Source organism: Hydra vulgaris, chromosome 06 (genome assembly GCF_038396675.1).
Source record: "Hydra vulgaris chromosome 06, alternate assembly HydraT2T_AEP".
Classification (NCBI taxonomy): Eukaryota; Metazoa; Cnidaria; class Hydrozoa; order Anthoathecata; family Hydridae; genus Hydra; species Hydra vulgaris.
This window is the reverse complement of record NC_088925.1, coordinates 39,299,428-39,325,010: the sequence shown is the minus strand read 5'-3', so window position 1 is coordinate 39,325,010 and position 25,583 is coordinate 39,299,428. Positions and strand designations below refer to the sequence as shown.

The following is a 25,583-nucleotide window of genomic DNA, read 5'->3' as shown; positions in this document are numbered from 1 at the left end:
CTGAAACTACAACCATATCTTTGTGCAAATCGGAATATGTAGATGTTTTTGCAGATGTTTTGTTTATGTTAGTGTTTCGTGCACATTGGACATTATTGTTCTTAAAGTGCTAATTTCACTGCTTCCAACATTAATAACAATTATTAATTATTAGGCAATAATTATATTATATTATATTAGTGCTAATTAAATAATTATTATTTATGAAAAATTATTATAAGGCAATATGCGCAACTTGTCTATCAACATTATTGCACACTATCTCCATTTTCGATTATTTTGGACTTAAGACGTTCTTAATCTAAGGACGTTATTGTTCTTAAAGTGCTAATTTCACTGCTTCCAACATTAATTTTACGAAAAGTTATTATAAGACAATATGCGGACACATGACTTAGGACGTTCTTGATCTCAGGTCTTCATATATATATATATATATATATATATATATATATATATATATATATATATATATATATATATATATATATATATATATATATATATATATATATATATATATATATATATATATATATATATATATATATATATATATATATATATATATATATATATATAGATATATATATAGATATATATATAGATATATATATATAGATACATATATATAGATATAAATTATGTTAGTGTATTCTACAAACAGAGTGCTCAATGTTTTAAAAAAACAGAGCAATAATAAATTAATAAAAACACTTATCTAATTTTTGATTACTTCTAGAAGTAATCAAAAATTAGATAAGTGTTTTTACTAATTTATTATTGCTCTGTTTTTTTAAAACATTGAGCACTCTGTTTGTAGAATACACTAACATAATTTATATCTATATATATATATCTATATATATCTCTATATATATCTATATATCTATATCTATATATATCTATATCTATATATATATCTATATATATATATATATATATATATATATATATATATATATATATATATATATATATATATATATATATATATATATATATATATATATATATATATATATATATATATATATATAAACACAACTATTTTTTATAAATAACATACTACAATATAGATTTTATACACAAATATAATATTTTTATATACAAAATATATTTATATATTATATATTTATTGCAATAAAATATACATTTGTTTAGTAACTTTTCTATTAATAATTTTATTAGATTTGCCGCTTCTGTTCAATTTATGTGCAGTTTGAATCTTTTACCTTTTAAAATCTAGTTTTATCTTGATAATTAACATATCTTAAAATTATAATTCATATTTACAATTTCGTTATGCTTTTTATTATTTATGTTTATTAAAGTATTTGTGTTTGCAATCATTTTAGTGGCTACTATAAACTTTGAATCCAGATAGAAATATCTATTTAATGATATATTATATATACTAGATGTCTAACTTGCAGGATTTTATTAGACGAAAAGTGAAGCCGCTTTTTTTGTTTACAAATTGAATCCGCTATTTGTAATAAGGGCAAAAGCTATATCTTAAATGGAGCTAATGATACTAGAGTTTTATTTGAAATAGTTAAAATATTTTATGTGTTTAAAAATATGGTCTTTAAACTCTAAAAAAAAAAAAAAAAGCCCTGAAAGTTAATTTAATTATGAGATTATATTGAGTAATTTCACAAAACAATTTATTAATTAAGTGTAATATTTTCTTTTAAATAAACAAACATCAAAAATAAAACAAAAAAAAATCCAAAAATAGGCCATCTCATACATAAAATAACTGAATAAAATACCAATGTTTTCACATTATTCCACACTATTAAACAAATCTGGCACTGAGAAGATCCCTCTTTTGCTCAAAATTTTAGGAGGGCTTATTCCTCCAATTATTGTATCCCATGTATAAAAAAAATCTTTTTTTTTCAGAGGCCACTTTCGATTATATGAAGATTTTACCATGATACTTACTGTTGCTCCATTCTCGTCAAAACATTTTATGATTCCAGGAAAATATTCATTTTTACAATTTATTACAATTACAAATGCATCAATCTGCTTGTTAATTGGTTTCACCAAGTCATAAAAAAAATGTTTATCAAGAAGCTGGGTAGCTAATGACTCTGTTTTACTAGAGCCATCTAGTTCCATATCAAGTAACTCTAAATGAGAAAGACTTTTTCCTGCTGGTATGTTAACTAATTTCTTTTTTGCTAACTTTGGTTTTGTCACAATTGAAGTTCTTGTCAATTTGAGAGCATCCAAAAATGACAAACTGATGGCTGACGCCTCAATTTTTAAATTAGAAATTCTATCAAGCAGTGGTTCACATAACAAGGGTAAATTCCACACTTTTGAAAACCACTTTAAAGATTTTTATATTATTCAGTTCTAGAAAATCAAGGACTTGTTTTAGTAGCGACGGAAAGAACTGCTTAGGTAAGACACCAAAACATAAACCTTCTGGAGTTCCTTTCCACTCTAACAAAATTTTTCTCCATGCTATTTTCATAGGCCTAAAAAAAGCAACATCTAAGGGTTGTGTAAGATGCGTACTGTTAGGAGGCAAACATACAAATGAAATATTTTATTCTCTGCACTTTTGAAATATAGTAACATTAAGGTGAGTAGATACGTTGTCAGCAATGAGAACCTTTTTACCAATTAACTTTTTTAGTTTTGGCAACATAAGACTTTCAAACCAATTATTAAAAGCAAATGAATCAAACCAACCTGATTTAGTAATTTGAAAGCGACAATATTTTGGCCCTCCCTCTGTCCATGTATTCCAAATTTTAGTGGCTTTGTACAAAACAAATGGTGGAAGCAATTCACCAGCTGCACTACCACACATCATTAAGAAAGTGCTGGACTTTGAAAAACTACAAACTTTCTCTGGATACTTAAAACCATAAAATGCTTAAAAATATATAGTCTGAGGTTACTTTTCACCACTTTCTTAGCTGGTGCAAAGTAGCCCCTTTTTGGTTAAAATATGACACACAAACTATTTTGAACGCCACTTTCATAAATAATAGTCTAATTTAATTTTTCTTTTGTATAATTTAAACTACTGATAGTTTCTTTGCATAAAAAAACTTTGCTTAAGTTGATTAAGTTCTCGAGTAGAAACACGCCACTTTTAAAGGAGGAAAAAATCGGTAAAAAAAATGGCTTCATAAATATTAAAAAAATAACACTAAAAAAACAACACTAAAAATGACAGCATCATTCAAAATTAATTCCGAAAACTGAAGATAATGGCCCAACAAACAAAAAAAACCAAATATATTTAAAAATCAACATTGTTATTAGAGCTGGTGAACTACAAAAACTTTTCGGTGCAAAGTTTAGAAATATTCTAATATTTTAATTACTGACTTCAAATTTGTAATTGCTAAATATGCAATAGAAATTCTTTAAACCAGCTAAAACCAAAAATCTAAAAACACCCCAATCTTCTATTACCGAAATCATCTTTGCTGCCCAAAGAATTTCCAAATAGATAAAAAAAAGAAAGGTGAATTAGAGCAAAAAAAGAAACAAACAAACTACTCTTAACATAAAATCTATAAAACAGAAAACAGAAATACTTCAAAATACAAACCCTGAATGGTTTGAAATTATTCCAAAAAACAACTCCAAATTTTAAAAAAAAAGCTGATCTTGATAAAATACACCACATCTCAGGTATAATCTATAAAAATACCAAGTAAAGAATCCTATAGATACAGGCTGTTGTATTATGATTACGTTAAGTTCCTTTGTTAGTAGAAGATGCAAAAACAGTCTGGACACTTGCCCATACTACCCATTTTATCTCCAAAATTAGGAGCAAACATAACTCACTTTGTGATGCAAATTTAATGAGTTGCAAACATTTTTCTAAGGATCAAGTTTAAAACTGGTTTAAAACTAGTTTTATCTGACAAAACTCAATGTTGATTATAAAGACAACCTAGTTGTTATACGATCTTACTGATTATCTCAATCAGAAATTTTTTGATATGGACTAAAATTTTCATTAAAAAAATGCCAAAAACATGGTTTCATACATTAAAACTAAATTCTTTTTATACAAAGAAATAGTGCAGGCCATTATGTACTTTTGTGTGCACATACGTGTTACAAGTAAACATTTTGTTGATTTGAATTCTTTAAATGCAAGGATTTGAAAAATGGCAGGTGTCACTTAATTTTATGTCACGTGGTTGACGTAATTGGTGCCCATAGCAAAAAAAAAATAATTACGAAAATTCAATTTTTTTTCATTTCAATTAAAAGAGTAGCAGTCAAGTATTCAAAAAAACATATTTTTTTGAACACTTATACAAACAAATTTTTTACTTTAAGAGATATTGGGGTAAACAGATTTTTATTAACAAATTTCAGACGAAATCATTCTTTTTTAACCTCTGCATTTTTACAAGATTATATCTATTTTGATGAAATAGCTTTACGATTGTATCATTTTAAATGTTTTGATATTGTTATTTTATTTTTGCATAATTTTAACTATAAGAATGTAACAATTCTAATGTTTTAATTTTATTTTTGGTTTTTAAAATGTTTCTATGCTGTGAGAAACCAATATCAAATTGTATAGCTGTTTCACAAATTAAATATTATTAACAAATGGAGGACCAAGAACAAAATAGAAGAAAAATTATTTTTGATTTTACTAAATGCATTGTTTGCCAGAAAGATTGTAAAAAAAACGAGTAACATCGTAGAGATCTGTTAAATTGACAACAACTCTAGAAGAAATTCAAGAATTCGATATTGGAAGGGTATAGAAACTATTAGTTTTTTTTTGATGATCGTAACAGATATAGAAACTATTAGTTTAGTCAATTTAAACTTAAAAGAAGATGGTTTTGCTATGGCTTATAATATTTAAAATGAATAGTAACATTGCAATCTGTAACTTGATTGTGCATATGTATGTGTTACACAACAGTAATACTCATATTTGTTTTATTATTCAGGACTTGGCTGAAATATTTATTAATATGCATCTCAAAAACTGCAACAAGATAAGATTGGCTTTTGAAAGATACATTAAACAATCATTAAAGTCTTAAAAAAAAAATGCACTTCTGGCAATGAAATCAAATACAAGTAATGGACTATAATTTTTAATAAGCCCTTAAAGCAGTTATTATGGCACATTGAAACCAAGCAAGCTCTTACCAAATACCTTGCGAAATATACAAAAAATAGTACAGTTCGCTTCATCATAACATATTCAAATACATCAGAAGGAAATGTGAAACATCTGTCTGCAGAAAGAATGAATCATGATCATGAAGAGGCTGACAGTCTGTAACTTCTGCATGTCATAGACATTGCAAAAGAAAACCCATTTAAAAAAATGTATTGAGCAAGATAATGAAAAGATACAAAAAATGTATTGTATTATAAAAAAAGATACAAAAAATGTATTGAGCAAGATACTGACATTTTTCAACTTTTAGTTCACTTTTATCAAGTCCCAAGTTTAGTGCTTAAACGCTCTAACATGCACATACAGTCTACCATCATCTACCATCGCCTATGAAGTTGGGAATTATATAACATATCTCTTGACCCCCATAATGACTGATAACCTGCTAGCACCAATAGCACTTATTGAGTTGAGCGTTTGTCATTGTAAAGGAGACTGTAGTAATAAAAGGTACAAATGTTTGAAAAATTAACTTGTCTGTACTGATATTTGCAAGTGTAAATGACGTACAAATAATAATGTAGACTACCAAAAGAAAAACATGTATGACTATGCCAGTAGAAATTTAGAAGATGTAATTTAACTATATAGTCTATTAATAAATACTAGCTTGTAAGCACAGTTCAATAAAATACATAACGCCATATATCCTATGAAGTAAACATTTTTAACATATTTTTCATATGATTTTGAAAGCTTATTTGATGCTATTTTCTACTGGTTACAAAATATTTGAAAAGTAACAATTACAACTTTTTTTGTTATGGAGGACTATTACATTATACCACATGACACAAAACATAAAAAATTAAGTGACACCTTTCACTTTTCAAATCCTTTTTTATACACATATCTCATATCAACAAAAAGTTTGCTTGTAACACGTATGTCTACACAAAGGGGTTTTTTTGAAACAGTGGCCTGCACTAAAACATTATACAAATTAAACATCAATGACCTGCACTAAATTTTATGCAAATTAAACATCAATACAATCAGATAGATAAAAAAAAACCAACTTGAATTTAAAAGATGGATGTTTCAACACAATGGAATTCACCTTTATATATGCTTGAACAAACTTTTCACCTAAACCACCTTTTGATGCCACATTACAAATGGAACATGTGCAAAAAAAGTGATCAAAGCTCTAAGCATTTTTTAGGATTCTGCAAAACATCTCTCTGGAAATGTAATTTTACATTAGTTTTACATTTTACATTACATTACCTTTTGTATCAAAAACTCTGACAATAATATGTTGATAAGAAAACTTATCTTGTCTTAACTAAGTCATGAAAAGCAACAACAAGCAATTTAAGCCAAAATGAAGACCAGATTCGTTAAGATTGAACAAACTGAACATTATTTCAGTTCAACTTTGCATGATCCAAGGTTTAAACACCGTAATTAAAACTCTTTTAATTACTAAGTCATAAAAATAGAAAAAATAGAAAATAAACTATGAAAGAAAATATAAATTTAGTATAAAGTTATTATAAACTAAACTATTATTGATTATTTGTATTCTGCAAAAGTCTTTATGTGTAAAATATTTTTAACAAAGTAAAATAAGTTTAAAAAAAGTTTGAAAAAAGTAGTACTAAAACTAGAATAAAAAAAAAACTAAAATTAAAACTAGATTAAAAAAAAAAGTATTACCTGATCCAATGTAGTTTGACTGACACTATAGTCTATAATACCCAAGCGAACAGAGTTCTCTTCTAGAGCACCAAACATCTGAGACCACCGAATGTCAGAATTTAATATCTGATACTGAAGTAAGCCCTATTAATATAGGATAAACAAGAATGTTTATATTATACAAATATAATAAAAACTTCATTTTTTTAGTATACTCTCCTTCTAATATTTTGGATAAGTTTAATTAAATCTAATTAAATACAAATAAACTGATAACGGGTGATCCGGAAGTTATCGGACAAAATAAAAACGTCAATAACTTATTTATAAATAAAAAAACAAACTACTATTATATTTTTTTTAAATAAAGCATTTATCTTTTAATAAAAATATATTATTTTTTATATGAAAAAACACCACCATCTGCAATTGATCTCAATTTTGCTCTGACGCCATTCATATGTGACTGTAAAAAGTTTAAATCAATTTCTTGTAGTTTTAGTTTAATGCGATCAATCAAAACTTGCTCTGTTGAAGCTTGCCAATCTCCCTCGTAAACCTTCTGTGCCAAATGTCCCCAAAAATTTTCAATTGGTCGTGTTTGAGGCACATTTGGGGATTGGATTCTTTATCAACGTAATAGACATATTGGTCCATCCAATTTAGAGAATCTTTAGAATAATGAGAACTTGCTAAATCTGGCCAAAACAAATAGTTAAAGTCTCCATGATACTTGTGAATAAATGGAAGAAGTCGTTTTTCTATATATTCATTAATATAGATTGATGAATTGATCGCTACAGCCTTGGAAGTGCAAAACAATGGCTCGGACATACCACAGTCAGATATGGCTATCCACATTAATAATTTTTTTAGAAATTTCTCTTTTCCTATAAAACGAACACTTTCTGGGCATGTCTTTTTGTTGTTTGTGTATTATCCAGAATTTCCAGGCATGTTGTCCCCTGCAAAACAAAAGTATTTTTCGTCATCGATGACTAGAAGCGATTTTGTGTTAAAGAGTTGGTTAACTAGTTTCCTGCTTCTTTTCTTTGCCTTTATTTGTTGTTCTATAGTGTATTTTGGAGTCTTTTCATGTTTTCTATATTTAATATTCATTTTTTTTAACTGACAACCAATTGTCGATTGATTTACACTGAATTTAATACCTATTTTTCTCTGACTGACCCCTTTCCTGCTGACAAGTCTCGTTAATTCGGCTTTCTTTTCTCTACTCCAGGATGTCGGACGACCAGGGTGCTTTCTATCAGAAAACGATTGAACAGTTTCAAGTCTTTTTAGGTTATCATATATTGTACTTCGAGCAAATCCTTCCTTTTCAAAGTGATTTTTTTTTAATATTAGGTTTATTTACAAAAAACATTTTTAGTCGCTTTCGAAAAGATTCTCGCTCAGCTGCATTTAACCTCATTTTAAATAATTGTGTTTCAAATAATAAAGTTTATATTTTATAGAACGTTTATGCCTACGCATAAAACCACAAAAAATAATTGTTATGCTCAAATAATGAAATTAGGATTTGTCCGATAACTTCCGCATCACCCGTTACAACATATACTTTACTAAACCTGTCTGTCTTCAATTAATATAGATCCTGGAAAAGTGTTTTCCATGAATTCTTTGATATGTTGAGTCTTCTCAAGCTGATTTCCATGCAGTTGTACTGTATTAAGATCATATATGGTTTCATTATTTTCTGAGGAATATGCAGGATTGTTTTTGCTAAATGCAATTCCTAAAATAAATTAAAAAAAAAACCTTATTTAAATCATGTCATATATAAAATAGTCTAATAATTTAAAGAAGAAACTTATATTATATTTTTTCAAACTATATTTCAAAATGTTATGTTTAGACATAAATAATTATAAAAAAGTATTTATATTGAATAAATGGGCTGAATATAACAACAAATTTGTTATTATATAAAAATCTCAAAAGACAATCAATGAAAACTACAATATGATAAGTTAATAAAAATGCTACAAAATGTCTTTAAACAATCCTAAAAGAAAAGATTAAATAAATCAGTCAACAACAGGATAATGAAGCAAAAGTCAAATCTATTTGTTAGATGATAAATTGAATACTTTATCTCAAAAAAATTTAACAAAAAAAGTACAAATATACACCAAAATGCAGCAGTATATATAAATACAAAAAAAAAATCTTTTGTTTCTACATATATATGAATGATTACCATTTTGATTTGTTGGATCAGTCATTACTTTTATCATGACACTGTAACCTTTACCAAAGCGACTTTTTAAATGTTGAATACTTCCAATGCATTTAAATTGACCATTAACCATGATCACAAGACGTGTACACAATGCCTCACATTCTTCCATACTATAAATTTATTTTGAATGTAAATAAAAAGTTTAAAAAAAGCAAAACATAAATTAATTTTTCTTTTGTAAAAATTTATAAAAGCAATAAAAAGCAAACAACCTGTGTGAGGTAAGAACAATAGATCGACCTGCATTGAGTTTTTGAATAAGTGTATTCCATAAAAATCTCCTTGAAACTGGATCCATACCAGAAGTTGGCTCATCCTTTGATATACATTATAAATTATTTATAAGAACATGAGTAAAATAAAAAAAAATTATATAGACAAACTATCATGTCAACTTACTAAAAATACAATAGCTGGGTCTCCAACAATCGCAATTGCTGTACTCAATTTGCGCTTGTTGCCTCCACTAAGTAATTAAAATAAACAAAAAAATAAGAAAAACTTGAATAAAAAAGAAATTAGGTTAAACAAACATATTTTAAACTTTTTAAAAGTCTAAAATTTAAACTTAAAATATTAAAAAAAAAATATATTTAACAATTTACTTTAAATTTAATTTAAAGCAAAACAATTTACTAATATTCCATATTTACCTGTAATCGCCACACATTTTATCAGCCCATGCAGAAAGATTTAGCTGTTCAATAGCTGCATTTACAACTTCATCAATATTGTTAGATGGCACCCCACGTAGACGTGCAAACATTCTAAGCATTTCCCTACCAGTCATTCTACCAATCAGAGCATCAAACTAATGCAACAAAAGTCAGAAAATTAAGCTAAAATTTCTGAAATACAAAAAAACAATTAAGGTGTAAAAACTAATAACCATAATATAGACCTGAGGACAATAACCAATTCTTTGTTGAACTTTTTTAAGTTGAGTCTGCAAGTTATAACCATGCAAAAAAGCTGTGCCAGATGATAAGCTTAGCTCACCAGTCAGCATACCAAAAGTTGTAGTTTTACCAGCACCTGAAATATATGAATTAATAAAATGTATATTCATAAAATTAAAGAAAAATAGCAAAAAAGTGTATTACAAATAAAGTAAACAAACTATATGTTTTATAAACTCAAAAAGTATTAAATATGCTAAAATATGCATATCTACCATTAACACCAAGCAAACCAAAACATTCTCCTTTAGGTATAGAAAAACTTAAATGATCAACAGCAACCATTCCATTTGAACGATACACCTGCAATATTAAAAAAAACTATGGATTTAAAAAATAGAATTTATGTGGCAGAACATACCCATATTTTTATAGAATCTATGTTTGGTGTTGAATTAGGTATGATATTATTAAGTTTATGCATGCAGTTTTTTTAAAAATTTAAAAATTTAAACAAAAGCAGCTTAATTAAAGAAAAATGTGTTCTTTTAAACTTTTTGAATCAACTAGTACAGGTGATCTTATATTTAGAGAAAATTCAAATTGTTTTTTGAACTTACATCCAACCCACCTTTAGTTATATGCCCATTACTTTTTCAAATATTTAGTAAACAATAATAGTTTCATGGAATTATTTAGTAAACATAATTTCATGGAATTATTTAGTAAACATAATTTCATGGAATTATTTAGTAAACATAATTTCATGGAATTATTTAGTAAACATAATTTCATGGAATTATTTAGTAAACATAATTTCATGGAATTATTTAGTAAACATAATTTCATGGAACTATTTAGTAAACATAATTACATGGAATTATTTAGTAAACATAATTTCATGGAATTATTTAGTAAACATAATTTCATGGAATTATTTAGTAAACATAATTTCATGGAATTATTTAGTAAACATAATTTCATGGAATTATTTAGTAAACACTAATAATCTCATGAAAATATTTAGTAAACACTAATAGGATGACTAAAAACATTGTTATAAGTCTTATCTATTAAGAATACTCAAGTGGAAAGCAATTCTTTGAAATAAAAATACCAATAAGTGTTATGATTTATGATTTTTAGAAACATATACAGTGATATTAAAATTATAGACCACCAAGACAAGTGTAGAAAGTGAAACCAAAACAAGTGTAGAATTTATCTGAAATAAAGCAATATATAAGTAGGAAAAAAATAAATTATGACTTAATGCATTCTGTAAGAATTAAATTTTTAATCTAAAAATGGATACAGAAAACATTAAAGTTAATTTGTTTGTATTGAGTATCTGCGCTAAATGTTTTAGAATTGCTGTTTAACGCATTTAAAACTATTCATTAAATTAGAAGATGTAGCAAAAAGAAAGATTCAAACACAGTTCCAGTTTTCAAATAAGAAACTATAAAGCTTGTAACTTAAACTTGTAAACTTTGAAAAAAATTAATTTCCCTTTTGTTTGCTAGAAGTAAAGTTATCTTTTAGATAGTTTAATAAGTAGGAATTGTATATATGTATAATGTATATGTACATATATATATATATATATATATATATATATATATATATATATATATATATATATATATATATATATATATATATATATATATATATATATCAGGCCTTGTTACGAGATTTCGCTGCGTAGCGAAAACGCGTAGCGCATTTCTAAGTAACTCAACTCAGCAAGTATATTTTGCATCGTTAGAAGTTATATTGCGTCACTAGCGTCTTTTCAAGTACCGCATTGTAATTAAAGTTATTTTATTAACGCGTTAAAAATCATACAAACAGTTTGTTTTTTTCTCACTATAACAAAAGTTACAAATAAAATCTAAGTTCTTATTAAAAAAATCATTTTTATTATTTTCTTCAAATATGAACTAAATTTTATTTTGAAAAAAATATTTTTTTCATGAAACGTAAAATATTTGTTTATTTTCTTATGATTTTATATTTGGTTTTTGGTTATTTTATCAACTGTTAATACATTTTTTCTTATTTAATTTGTAAACTCTTTTTAATAATGTTTTTAAACAATAAAGTTTTTTTTTGTTATTTATCAGTTACCGATAACATATTCGTGATCATAATTTATTTTCGTAAATTAACGTCATTAAAACTTTACGTTATTGAATTAACAATAAACAAAATATCTTATTAATAAACTATTTACATCAAAATAAATCGTGCATTTTTTAAACTTATTATGACTAAAAATAATTTTTATATTTAAAAGGAATTTATATATTTAGTTCCTTAAGATAAAACTTAAAACACTTTTTTTTTTAACTAATTTTTAATAGCAAAAAAAAAAAAATGAAACAAACTGTTTCTTTAACAAAAAAATCTATTATTTTACAATTGCGGTTAAATGCTTTTACTTGCGACTTTATTTCTTCTGAATAAACGTCACGTTAACGGTAATCAAAAGATAATTTAAATCTAAAAGATATAAGTTTTTGCGTAGCGCAAAACTGCTGAACGCGTAGGCAAATCGCCTTTTCGCAAGCAAAATGCTGCGAAAGCGCTTCTTAACAAAAAGCAAGCAAAAAGCTGCGTAGCGCTTCTTAACAAGGCCTGATATATATATATATATATATATATATATATATATATATATATATATATATATATATATATATATATATATATATATCCCACATCCCTGGTAGTACCGCGCTCAACTTGTTTCTCCGCGCAGCGGTCTTGTTCCTTAAGGTTCGTGTTTCGGAGTTATAGAGTTGAGAGAGGGTTATAACCACTATTAAGTAGCCTCCTCATCTGTAGTGGCCTTCTCGGCCTTGAGGAGGTGAATAACAAAAAAAAAATATATATATATATATATATATATATATATATATATATATATATATATATATATATATATATATATATATATATATATATATATATATATATATATATATATATATATATATATATATATATATATATATATATATACATATCGATCCCCAAGAACCATAGGGAAACACGTCCGAAATTTCCAAAAATGAATTTATGTTGGCAATACATTAAAAACACTCATAACTTTCAGTTCCACACAGAACCAACTCTCCTTCGCTTATAACTGCTATAGACAAAGGAGAGTTGGTTCTGTGTAGAACTGAAAGTTATGAGTGTTTTTAATGTATTGCCAACATAAATTCATTTTTGGAAATTTCAGACTTGTTTCCCTATGGTTCTGGGGGATTGGTATATATATACTTATTTATATATATAATATATGTATATATATATAATATAAGTATATATTATATGTAAATACATGCATATATATTATATATAATATATATATATGTACATATACATTATACATATTGACCCACTATGTATTGAAGTGTTAGAATACAATGTAAAAATAATTTCTTTAGGATTTTAGTAACCCCCTGAAAAAAACCCCTTTTTCCTGTTTAAATGAGTAGCAAAATTCTATATATTCCTACAATTTCATATATAACGGCTGTTATCATTATTGATGTTTTATGTTTTTTTTTAGTGAAATGTATGCAGTGGCGGCGTTAGGGTAGGGCCTGGTTAGGCGATGGCCCAGGGCGCCAAATATAAAGGGGCAAAACTAATTGGTTATTTTACCTTTTGCCTTTTTTTTGAATGGGGTTAAATTGAGCTAGGGGCGCCGTAGAAATCTTGCCCAGGGCGCTGGTAGTGCTAAAACCGGCACTGAATGTATGTATATATAAAGATAGAATAATTATTAACTATATTGTTTATAAAAATTTTATTTTTTATATAAATTCAAAAACAAAATTTCAAAAAGCAAAATAAAAAAAAATAAAGAAAAAATTTTTTCAAACAAAAATAATTCAAACTTTTCAAGTCTTAGTTTTAGATTAGTTTTTTATTATCAATTATTATTTATTATTTATTATTATATACAATATATATTTTATTATATACTTTTTATATATATACCATATTATATACCAATTATATACAGTATATATATATTATATACCATATTATATACCATATTATATACCATATATATATTATATACCAATTATATACAGTATATAATTTATTATTATATACAATAATTATTATATCAAATATTATTTTATTATCAAGATTAGTTTTTTATTATCAATTAGAAAAAAAAAAATTATTATAATACTGTTATAGAATATTGTTGTAACTAAAATTTATTTTTTAGTTACTACAATATATATTAAAATAATTTATATAATAGATTACAGCAATTAGAATTGCTCCAGCCTATTATATATTATACTTTTTATTTAATTTACTTTTAATGACTATATAATTATTATTATTATTATTATTATTATTATTGCTAATTTTTTCTTTGTGTGCTTTTTTTTTATTTACAATTTAAATGCAGTAAAGTGTAAACAGGCTGAAAATTTCAGATGTTGTAAAATTAAAGATGAACCTTGATAAAAAAGTCATATCCTCATAAAAAGTACTTTTAAAGTTATTTTAAAAGTAGTACTATTGTTATCACACTGTTTATTTATGTAACACTCAGAAACAGTAAAAAATAGATATCATAACAAAAAACCCGAAAAACAATACAAAAAAATCCACTCAGTATACTATTGAGTATAGGTTCTTTAAATAATTTAATTACATGAGTGTGGCCATGAGTTTGATTACATGGGTGTACCATTATAAAATGGTCTTGTAAATATTATAAATATTTAAGATGTCATTGCACAAATAAAATTGTGGTAAAATTGTCATTATAACAATATGGTAGTAAGAGTTGTAACAAACATGGCAAAATAGTTGTACTAAACATACTTTAGAAAGGTCTTTCACCACAACAGCATGAGACTTAATATCTTCATAGGTCATCATGTTGACATGCTTCTTTTCTGCTTGAACATCTTCATCCTTAAAATTAAAATATTTAGACATAATTTTTTTTTATATTCGGTTTTTATTTGTAAAGATTAGTGATGCAAGTCAAAAACAGTTTTGATTTATTTTATTGAAACTAATATTAGAAACAAAGTAGATGTTTATTGAAACTAATATTAAAAACAAAGTAGATGTTTATTGAAACCAATATTAGAAACAAAGTAGATGTTTATTGAAGCTAATACCGGAAACAAAGTAGATGTTTATTGAAACTAATATTAGAAACAAAGTAGATGTTCATTTTATTGATTTTGTCAGGACTAATATTAAAAAGAAAATGGAAAAAAAAAATTTTTTTTTTTTGTAATAACATAAAATAAAACAAACCAAAAAATTTAACAATAATTTTTAAAAAGTTGCAAAACAATTAAATTAAAACTTGTTTAATATAAAAAATACCTCGCCATCTCGAATGGTAGAAACTGAAGCGGTTGTTTTAAACAAACCTCCAACAAAAAACCCCTCCTAAAAAAATTATAAATTTATAAAAACAATTTAATATATATTTTTTATTACTTTACTTGTTGCATTATTGGTAACTGTTACCACAGGATAAATAAAAATTAATAACAATATGTTTCTCTCAGCCTTGCTAGTCAAGATTTGAATTTCATAATCATATTTTCATGTTTTTATAAACGTAGGGGGGAATAGGAGTAGCTTGGTTCATAGTTTATAACAATATGTTTCTCTCAGCCTTGCTAGTCAAGATTTGAATTTCATAATCGTATTTTCATGTTTTTATAAACGTAGGGGGGAATAGGAGTAGCTTGGTTCATAGTAGGACATCCTTTCATCCTTATTAATTTAGTTAAATAACAAAAAAATTTATTTTTTGTTTTTGCCTAAGTCATTAAAAAAAGGTTTTGGAATTTTTTAAAATATTATATATTGTGATACTAAATTATACATTTAACTATAATGTATAATTTGTAATTATAATACATTAATTATAATAAACGTTTTTTAAAATGTCATTTTTGGTTACATCAAAAACAAGAAAACCAATTTTTTTTATATATGGTCTAAAATAACAAAAAGCATTACACATTTTTCAGGCTTCAATATCAAAAACTTTTAATAATTATCTTATTCTAAAACATTAAACAATTATTGCTTAACCTCATGTTTTCTCATAAGTTTAATAAAACTCTTAGCAACAAGATTTTGATTTGTGATCAAACTTAACAATTTCCAATGAGTTAGTAATTTAATAATTTATAATATAAAGTAACAATTATAGAACTTTTTTGTATAACATTTTACCTCGATGAGCAAAACAATAGTAAAGTAAACAACGAATTCTGCAAACATATAGAAGCATAAATATCCGATTCCTGGGTAACTCCACGTTAAAACATTATCAAAGTATGTTATGTTGTTTGCCTTACAGTTCAGAGTCGTTCTATATACATATAAATATTTATTTCATATTTAGTTATATATTTAGTCTATAGTTTATATATAATAGTTTTTAGAATACTATTTTATAAAACTTTAAATAATCATATAACATTTAAAACAAAAAAAACATATAAAATTTAAAATATAATTTATTTTTAATGTTAAAAATGTCAAATAAAGTAAGAAAAAATTGTAAAAAAAGAAAAACAAAACAAAACAAAAACAACAACAACAACAAAAAAAAGAACATTAGTTTACATTCAAGTAAGAAGAAAAAATTATTAATAAAAAAATAAGAGAAAAAAAATTATATATAGATTTAAAAAACAGCAATTATCTCCTAGAAAAAACCCATATAAAAAAAAAATATTATTTTTAAACAATTAGATTATAAATAGTAATATAGATTATTTAAAACAAGTTTTAAACAAGTTTTTACATTTTTATATAAAATTTTTCTGTTTTGAAAACAAAAAAATTGATTTGGTTAAAAAAAAAAATTAAAAAAAGAATTTTTATATTATGAAAAAAAACTCCTAAAAAAAGTTTCTTTGTTATATTTATATATATTCTGAAAATAAATATAAAATAGTAATGAAAAGTGTTACAGAAAATGATTTAAAAAAACTAACATTGAATTCACAGTGCAAGCTGTCTTTTTACCGAGATTTGATGAAATATCAGAAAAAGCTTGTGGCAATCTAAAATAAAATTTATGTTTTTGAAAGGGAGAAAGAGAGAAAAATTTAAGAATTAACAAAAGTAACTCACGCATAAGTTGGAATCACAGCAAACAACAAGTTTAATTTATCAGCCAATGGAACTTCATCAATTAATCGCAACACAAATATAGCAATTACCATAGCCTACAATAAAATAAAAACTAAAAACTAAAAAATTAACTGAACATGTGTTTTTTGATAAATTAGATTTAAATGAAATATATAGAATTAGTTTATAAGAGTAAAAAATTTGGTAAAACTATTTTAGGCAATTCCTTTCATTTATTTTAGGTAAATTTAATGTATTTACAGGTTGAAAATATGTGTATTTGAATGAATTTATATACAAATTATATATATTATTATTTCAATTTTTTTTTGAATAGCAAAAACAAGAAAGATAAGCAAGAAAAGGAAAAAAAGTTATTAGAAAAGAAGATTTAAAAAAGACAAAGCGAAAAGCTTTTTGTGGCATTTTTGATTAGTATAATTGTTGCTATTACTTGGTTGAACTCTTATTTTTTGTCTTATCTTAATATTTAAAAATTATGTCAACATTTAATTACCAACTCTTTCCCCGCCTCCCCCCCCCCCTCCTCCTAAAAAAAAAAAAGAGAAAAAAAAACTTTTTTTTTAGTAATTAAACTTATTTAAAAAAAGTAACATTTTAGACACCAACTTATCTTGAACTTCCACCCCTCCTGTTTGTCAGCAATTGTAAAACCTTTTCTGACCCTTACTTTGACTTTAAAAATTTCCACCTACTTTTGTAGACATAATAAATAGCCCACTGTCTCTCATGTCATCTCATCTACTCTTTTCTTTTTTTCTGACTTTTCAAGTAGTGCGTGCAAAACCTTTCTTTTATCAAATGTTCCTCATGTTATTGTTTTTTTCTTTTTTTTCTTTTGCACTTTTTTTTTATTTGTTAAGTATCTTCATTATTACTTTTTTTTGGTTCATTTGTTTGTTTTATTTGTTTATTTTATTAAGGTGTTACTCTAATGACTTTAACTGTATAAGTGATATTGAATCTGATTAAGTAAAATTATAAAGAAACTTATTAAATGATTAAATAATTGGATAAAATATATACTTAATTTTCATATACTTTAAACATTTATTTTTGGTATAACTAATTGGATACCTTTTTGAATTTTTTTATTTATTTATTCATTCTTAATTTTTTGTTACTTATACTTAATGTATTTTATTGTTGTCTATTAATAATTTAATACAATTATGATTTGTTTATTCTTATTAATACTTCATTTTTTTTATAACAAATTTAAAAATTTTATATTGTAACTAAAAAAAACTAGCTATTTGTTTTTCATAACATTAACACAAATAAGACAAAAAAACAACACAAATAAGACAAAAAAAAACATAAATAAGACAAAAAAAAATTTTTTTTTTTTAAACAATTTTCACAATTCTTTAAAATTGTTATTACCAAGCTGATAACCATGAGAAGAAGTGCAACAACTGAATATGCAATCAAAGAGTTTGTAAACAAGAAGCCAAGTAAATATGTAAATGGTAAAACTGCTAATCCAAACAGAATCTAAAAAAAAAAAAAAAAAAAAAATGGAGAAAAAGATTGAACTATTGATTTGTTAGTATTGTTTAAATCTAGATATCTAGTATGTCTTTATGGTAATGGACTTAGTATTATGATACTAAACTGGTGAAATCAGTAGAATAAAATTGTTATGACTATTAAGGTTTTGCCTTTGTCAAACTTAAGGAGCTTATTTTCAATGTTAAGGAGCTGTTTTTCAATGGATCTTTCACCAGAAAAAATTTAAGTATAAAGTTTTTTAAAGTGGTTTTTTAAATCGTTTATGTAACAAAAAAAAAAAACAAAAAAAAAAAAAAAGTAATATATATATATATATATATATGTGTGTGTGTGTGTGTATATATATATAGACCTCATCCAAAGTAAACGATTGTGGAAGCAGAGAAATACTCTACTAAATAAAAATGGGGAGCCATAGAAGCTGCTACTCTAAACAGCTTTTAAAAGAGCTTTCAGTTTTTGTGCAAAATTATCTGTTTATTCATTTAAAAAAATTGCCTAAATCCCATAGAGAATTTGGTTTTATACTTGTTACAAACATATATACATAACGTGTATAGGCTACAAGCGTCATTTATTGCACTGTGAAAACTTATAAAATATTCTGTTTTTGAAAAATCTCTTAAATACAAGTGTTTTGGGTTTTCATTTTACCTATCAATTTATTCATTAACAACTTTACTTATTTGATAAAAACTTTGACAAACAAAGAGCTATCAAAGTTTTTACTGGTTATAAAAATATTATATATTTTCTTTCTTGTGCAGAATGCAGGAAGTTTAAAAATTATTATAACAATTATAGGTTCTGCAATAAAAGTGTTTATATAATTAAATAAAAGTAAATTTGTAAGTACTAAATAAAAATTAAAGTATTGCATACTAAAATCAATACAATAGCGCCAAGTTGACCTGTGTAGTCAGAAGGATTAAAAGCTGCAAATAAAATGATGATTCCTAATGCAGGGACTAAATAATTTATAAAATCCCAGCAAAATGTTCCGAGCCAATAGCAAATAGAGTTTACACCACTTACAAACTGAATGTGTTTTGCCTGAAAACAACAATAAAAAAATTAATTGAATAGTCAAAAATCAAATTTTGCTTTTTACATACTTTACTTATTTGAATTTGTACCAAAACTAAATGAAAACATTTTAAATTACTTTTGAAGTTCTTTCATTTACAATGAATGTAATAAAGCTTGCAGCAATAAATGAACAAGCCATGGCAATAAATATAACTAATGACAAATTTGAACCATTCCGTGCTGTTAAATCAATCTAAAAGAAGTGAAAATTTAAATACAAAAATGTTTTATATTTAAATTTCCATGCATACATAAAAAAAAATATGCAAAAAATTATTAATTGAAAAAGATAATTGTGTAATCAAAATTTTCTCTTACATTAAAAATACTTATTTATACATTTTTATATCTTTTAAAATATAAAAAATTGCCACAAATACCTGTTCTAGTGTGTTTCTAGGCAGTGGAAAATTGTTAGTAACAATTTCATAATCGCTACTATTTGTAAAAAACTTTAGTAGAATATTGCTCCCAGAACTAAACGCAGCTGCTATAGTGTGCCATCCCTGTAAAAAAAAAAAATTTGGTTATATAAAAAAACAACTCTTTACTATAGATTCTAAAACTAAAACATTCTAAAATTAAAACTTCATTCTTTTCAAACAAAGAATAGTAAAATATTTTTTTATTTTGATAAGTCTTTTATAAGACTTTTATCTATTTATTTTCATTTATTAAAGATTCTTGTGATTACAGATTAGAGAAGATAATTTTTGCAAAAAAGGCAATGCTTTAAAATAATTGACCCTGATGATCAAGTAAATTTTTTTTTGAATCACATTATGTAAATTTAAAAAAGACTGAGAAAATCAATTTGTAATAATTGATTATGTAAGAACTTTTTGCTTTTAGTAAGGCAAAACGTTTCAGGATTGCAATATAAAGCAAACAAATTAAGCATTTATGTAGTAAACCTAACAGTAAATGTTTTGCTCTTTTCACATATAAAAAATTTTGATAAGGTAACACTGTTAATAATGGGCATTTACTGTCATTTAACAACAGACAACTACTTTTTAAAGCTTGAAACTTTAGTGTAACCATAGTAACATAAATAGACTGAAAAATTTTATTAAGTACATAAACATAAATATAATACAAAGTTGCTCACTTTCAAAATGTTATTAACATATTTATTTTCAAAATATAAGAAAAAGTACCTGGTTACTATACCAAACTGAATATTTTTTATTGGAAGCACTAAAACCAGCAACATATTTTTGAAAGTAATCATACAGTTTTTTACCACTTTCTTCCAAAATATATTCTTGATAGTAAACATTTTGATCATTTAGATCAATGCTTGATAGTGCTGATGCACTGTTTTCACATCTAAAAGATGACAATACTATTTAGTTAAATAATATTATTTTTACGATTATTATGTGAAAATGCAATACGTACAATGTAGAATTATTTTCAATGCATAGAGGACAACTGCTGTAGCCAAATGTGTTTTTTAAAGCAAGACACTTTTCTTTTAAATCTGTTTTTGTCAAAATCTTAAATAAATAATCTAATATATATAAATATATTTATATGGTTTGAATTGTTTTACAAAAACTATTTTATAATATTTATTATAACAAAAGAACTTTATAAATCAAATTAAAAATGTTTCCAATATTCTCAAAAAAGTCTTTTATAGACTTAATGAGAGGAAAAAAAAAACATTTAAAACTCACTTTGTTTTTACACCCTTGGTTTAATACAAAATACTTAAACTGACAACATGCTTCATCATTGTTTCCAGAAAAAGTAGGAGATGTGTAAAGAAGATTTACATTATTAGCTTGATTGCTTGAATTAATTTGAGCTGATTGAATGGTAATGTCTTGGAGATCAACACCTATTGGTTTGTAGTAGTTTAAACCCATCTAAAATAAATTATATAATTATAAATAAATTATTTATAGTTATAAAATCCTCAACTAAATGACTTTATACTATTTTATTCATAAAAATATCACATCAAATTTTATTTATTGATTAGCAACTTTTAATTTATTTATTCTTTACAAAAAAATCATTTGGTTGATAATAAATTATTTACCTTACTTTACATTTCTATAGCAGAATTTTAAAACTAAAGTACATACCATTTTTAACTCAGGAGTAAATGTATAATCAGCAAAGTGCACAACCAAACTGCTAGATCTGTCTTTCAACATTGAAAGATCTAGTTTTAGCAAAGGATCATCTGTTTGTGTATTTTTACTTGAAGTAACTAACAATAAGCCAATAAGAACTAAAAGAAGTGGTAGAATGATTTGTGTAAACACAGCTTTCTTCTCTCGAACACTATGTAGCAAGCGCTTTATAAACATGGCTTGAAATTGAATCAAATATCGCTTCAAGCCACTGTTCAACTCTATTGGTAAAGAAAGAATAAGTTAAAAAGATAAAGTTTATTTAAAAAACATTTGTTATAAATCTTCTTATTATTATTATTTAAAAAACAAACATAATTTTTTTTTTCCAAATAAAATATAGTTAACCACAAATTTTTACTAATTTGAGAATTCGATTCCAATTTATTGACATTGTACTGTAGCTGTAAATTTTCTTCACTTTTCAAAACATCACTAAATTGAAAATTTTTTTAAAATGTTATAGTTAAATTAAAAAAAAATAAGTTTTTGAAAATTTTTAAAAAATTTTTTACTTACTCCTCAGGTTCATTACTTTCAGACTCAGCAACTTTTAAAAATACCTCTTCTAATGTTGTTACAGAAACACCAAAACTAGAAATACCATAATCTAGTTGTTGTTCTATATTAAAAAAAAAGATGATATATCTTCTATAACTTCTTTAGATGAGTACTTGTTTTGCTTATCTTTATAGCATACAGCTTTTTCAGAAAAAGAAGAAAAAAACGAAGAACAATGAAAGAAAAGAATGGTGCCCCATCAGTCATCAGTCATGAAAGAAAAGTCATGAAGCATCAGTCATGAAAGATCATGTCATGAAAGAAAAGATTGGTGCCCCATCAGCCCCCAAGCCCTCAGTCAGTGTAACAGCACTCCCCTGCGAGTCAGGCTATTTGTCAGTTGATGTATGTACTGAAGCCCCTGGCAACAGGCTATTTCAGAGTGACCTCAGAGTGCTCATCGAAACTAGCAATTCAAGTTATATATATATATATATGTATGTATATATATATATATATATATATATATATATATATATATATATATATATATATATATATATATATATATATATATATATATATATATATGTATACACACACACACACACACATATATATATATTACAGACGTGCCAGGTACCTGGCGAGTTTTTCAGGTGAGCTGGTTTACCTTTTTATTATTGTAAGTGCCTAGTAATTTTGGAGGTGCTTTTTAATTTTTGAAGGTGTCTGGCAACCCAGAAAAACAAAAAGAGGTGTAGATTACCTGGAAAACCACTCGGTGTACCAGGTACCAGATAATTTCAAATTATCGGGTACTTGGCAAATATACATAAATAGCTTCCAATCATTTGAAAAATTTACTTAGCTCCTTCAGGGGTAGCCAGGCACCTCCAAATATTAGCTAGCAATTCCAAAAATTACCAGGAACCTAGCATAACAAAAAATATCATCTGGTACCGGCACATATCTAATATATATATATATATATATATATATATATATATATATATATATATATATATATATATATATATATATATATATATATATATATATATATATCAGGCCTTGTTAAGAAGCGTTACGCAGCTCGCATTTTGCTTGCGAAAAGGCAATTTGCCTACGCGTTCAGCAGTTTAGCGCTACGCAAAAACTTTTATCTTTTAGAATATTTAAATTATCTTTTGATTGTCGTTAACGTGACGTTTATTCAGAAGAAATAAAGTCGTAAGTAAAAGCATTTAATCGCAATTGTAAACTAATAGATTTTTTGTTAAAGAAACAGTTTGTTTCATAATTTTTTGTTGTTGTTGTTAAAAATTAGTTAAAAAAAAAAAAGTGTTTTAAGTTTTATCTTATGGAATTAAACATATAAATTCCTTTTAAATATAAAAATTATTTTTAGTCATAATAGTTACAAAAATGCACGATTTATTTTGATGTAAATATTTTATTAATAAAATATTTTGTTTATTGTTAATTCAATAACGTAAAGTTTTAATGACGTTTGTTTAATTTATGAAAATAAATTATGATCGCGAATATGTTATCGGTAACTGATAAATAAGAAAAAAAAAACTCTTTATTGTTTAAAAACATTATTAAAAAAAGTTCACAAATTAAATAAGAAAAAATTTATTAACAGTTAATAAAATAACCAAAAACCAACTGTAAAATCATAAGAAAATAAACAAACATTATTTTACGTTTCATGAAAAAAATATTTTTTTCAAAATAAAATTTAGTTCATAGTTGAAAAAAATAATAAAAATGATTTTTTAAATAAGAACTTAGATTTTATTTGTATCTTTTGTTATAGTGAGAAAAAAAAACTGTTTGTATGATTTTTAACGCATTAATAAAATAACTTTAATTACGATGCGGTACTTGAAAAGAAGCTATTGACGCAATATAACTTCTAACGATGCAAAATATATTTGCTGAGTTGAGTTACTTAAAGATGCGCTACGCATTTACGCAGCGAAATTTCGTAACAAGGCCTGATATATATATATATATATATATATATATATATATATATATATATATATATATATATATATATATATATATATATATATATTAGGATGATTTAAAAAACAACACTTTTTAAAAATATCACCTTAATGTGTTCTATGTGATAAAATAACACTGGATTTAAAAGTTTTTTGAATAAAAAGTATTTTTAGGGATGCCTCAAGTCCCTTAAACATTTAATGGGTCTCTTATATTTAATGGGTCTCTTATAAAGATAAAAATTTTCAAAAAAATGTCTTGTTGGGTTCAAGCTAAAGTTTTATGAGAATTTAAATTAGATATTTGTTAAAAAACAACAATAACAACAACAAAACTGCTTATAAATATTTTGTTTTGTGACCGATAGTAGAGAGAGGAGCAAATAAAAGTAGTGTTTATTTTAGCCATAAATTTATCAAAAATTAAAACAACTAGTAGTTATTAAAAAAAAAAAACTTTTAAAAAGAAGACAAATGCTCATTTAGGTTAAAATGATTTTTAGAATGAGAAAGTCAAAGGATTAAAACTAAATTTATTAAACTTTTCTAGATTTAAAAAAATAATAATTTGTGACTAAAAAGTAACAATTAGGATTTTATTTTCAAAAAATTAAGCTAGTATATATACATATTAAATTCAAAGAAGATATTACATATTACATTAAAAATAGAAAATAGTTAAAAAGAACGGAAACAAAATATAAAAACTGCTCCATTTTTGAAGATACAAAAAAGAATAATTTTCAAGTTTATTATTTTAATTTTTTAAAATTTAAATTAAAATTTTTGCGGATTGTTTATATCGTGCATTTTTGTGTATTGTTTATGTTGTCATGTGCATCGTTTATGTTGTCATGTATTTAATACTTTTTTTTTGCTGAATAAAATTTTTTCATTATGTGTACAATATACAACTTACTTAAGTCACATAAGTTTCATGAAGAGCCATTTTCCCCGACTTCTTCCTGATTTTTCTAACTTTGAACCTAATTTCCCTAAATATTTCCTGATTTTTTTTGCAGATATCTGAACTCCCTAACTTTTCCCAGTTTTCCCTGATCTGACAGACAACCTGATATATTTTTTAAACTGTATATTTATATG

General features: G+C 24.8%; 1 protein-coding gene across 4 annotated transcripts in view; it reads right to left on the bottom strand.

The window, feature by feature from the left end:
• Positions 1 to 25,583, bottom strand: part of LOC100210710 (phospholipid-transporting ATPase ABCA3) — a 106,546-nt gene that overhangs the window by 1,486 nt on the left and 79,477 nt on the right. For all 4 annotated transcript variants that reach the window (XM_065800092.1, XM_065800091.1, XM_065800093.1 and 1 more), the window contains exons 21-43: positions 22,477 to 22,579; positions 22,319 to 22,392; positions 21,907 to 22,178; positions 21,493 to 21,684; positions 21,212 to 21,309; positions 20,968 to 21,139; positions 20,188 to 20,313; positions 19,884 to 20,000; positions 19,601 to 19,771; positions 18,590 to 18,700; positions 17,183 to 17,277; positions 17,044 to 17,112; positions 16,274 to 16,412; positions 15,407 to 15,472; positions 14,888 to 14,980; positions 10,291 to 10,378; positions 10,018 to 10,151; positions 9,770 to 9,927; positions 9,516 to 9,582; positions 9,329 to 9,432; positions 9,075 to 9,226; positions 8,443 to 8,609; positions 6,872 to 6,997 (exon numbers count right to left, since the gene is read on the bottom strand). In XM_065800092.1, the coding sequence (XP_065656164.1) occupies positions 6,872 to 6,997; positions 8,443 to 8,609; positions 9,075 to 9,226; positions 9,329 to 9,432; positions 9,516 to 9,582; positions 9,770 to 9,927; positions 10,018 to 10,151; positions 10,291 to 10,378; positions 14,888 to 14,980; positions 15,407 to 15,472; positions 16,274 to 16,412; positions 17,044 to 17,112; positions 17,183 to 17,277; positions 18,590 to 18,700; positions 19,601 to 19,771; positions 19,884 to 20,000; positions 20,188 to 20,313; positions 20,968 to 21,139; positions 21,212 to 21,309; positions 21,493 to 21,684; positions 21,907 to 22,178; positions 22,319 to 22,392; positions 22,477 to 22,579 (2,894 nt within the window). The remainder of the gene's footprint in view (positions 1 to 6,871; positions 6,998 to 8,442; positions 8,610 to 9,074; positions 9,227 to 9,328; positions 9,433 to 9,515; positions 9,583 to 9,769; positions 9,928 to 10,017; positions 10,152 to 10,290; positions 10,379 to 14,887; positions 14,981 to 15,406; positions 15,473 to 16,273; positions 16,413 to 17,043; positions 17,113 to 17,182; positions 17,278 to 18,589; positions 18,701 to 19,600; positions 19,772 to 19,883; positions 20,001 to 20,187; positions 20,314 to 20,967; positions 21,140 to 21,211; positions 21,310 to 21,492; positions 21,685 to 21,906; positions 22,179 to 22,318; positions 22,393 to 22,476; positions 22,580 to 25,583) is intronic.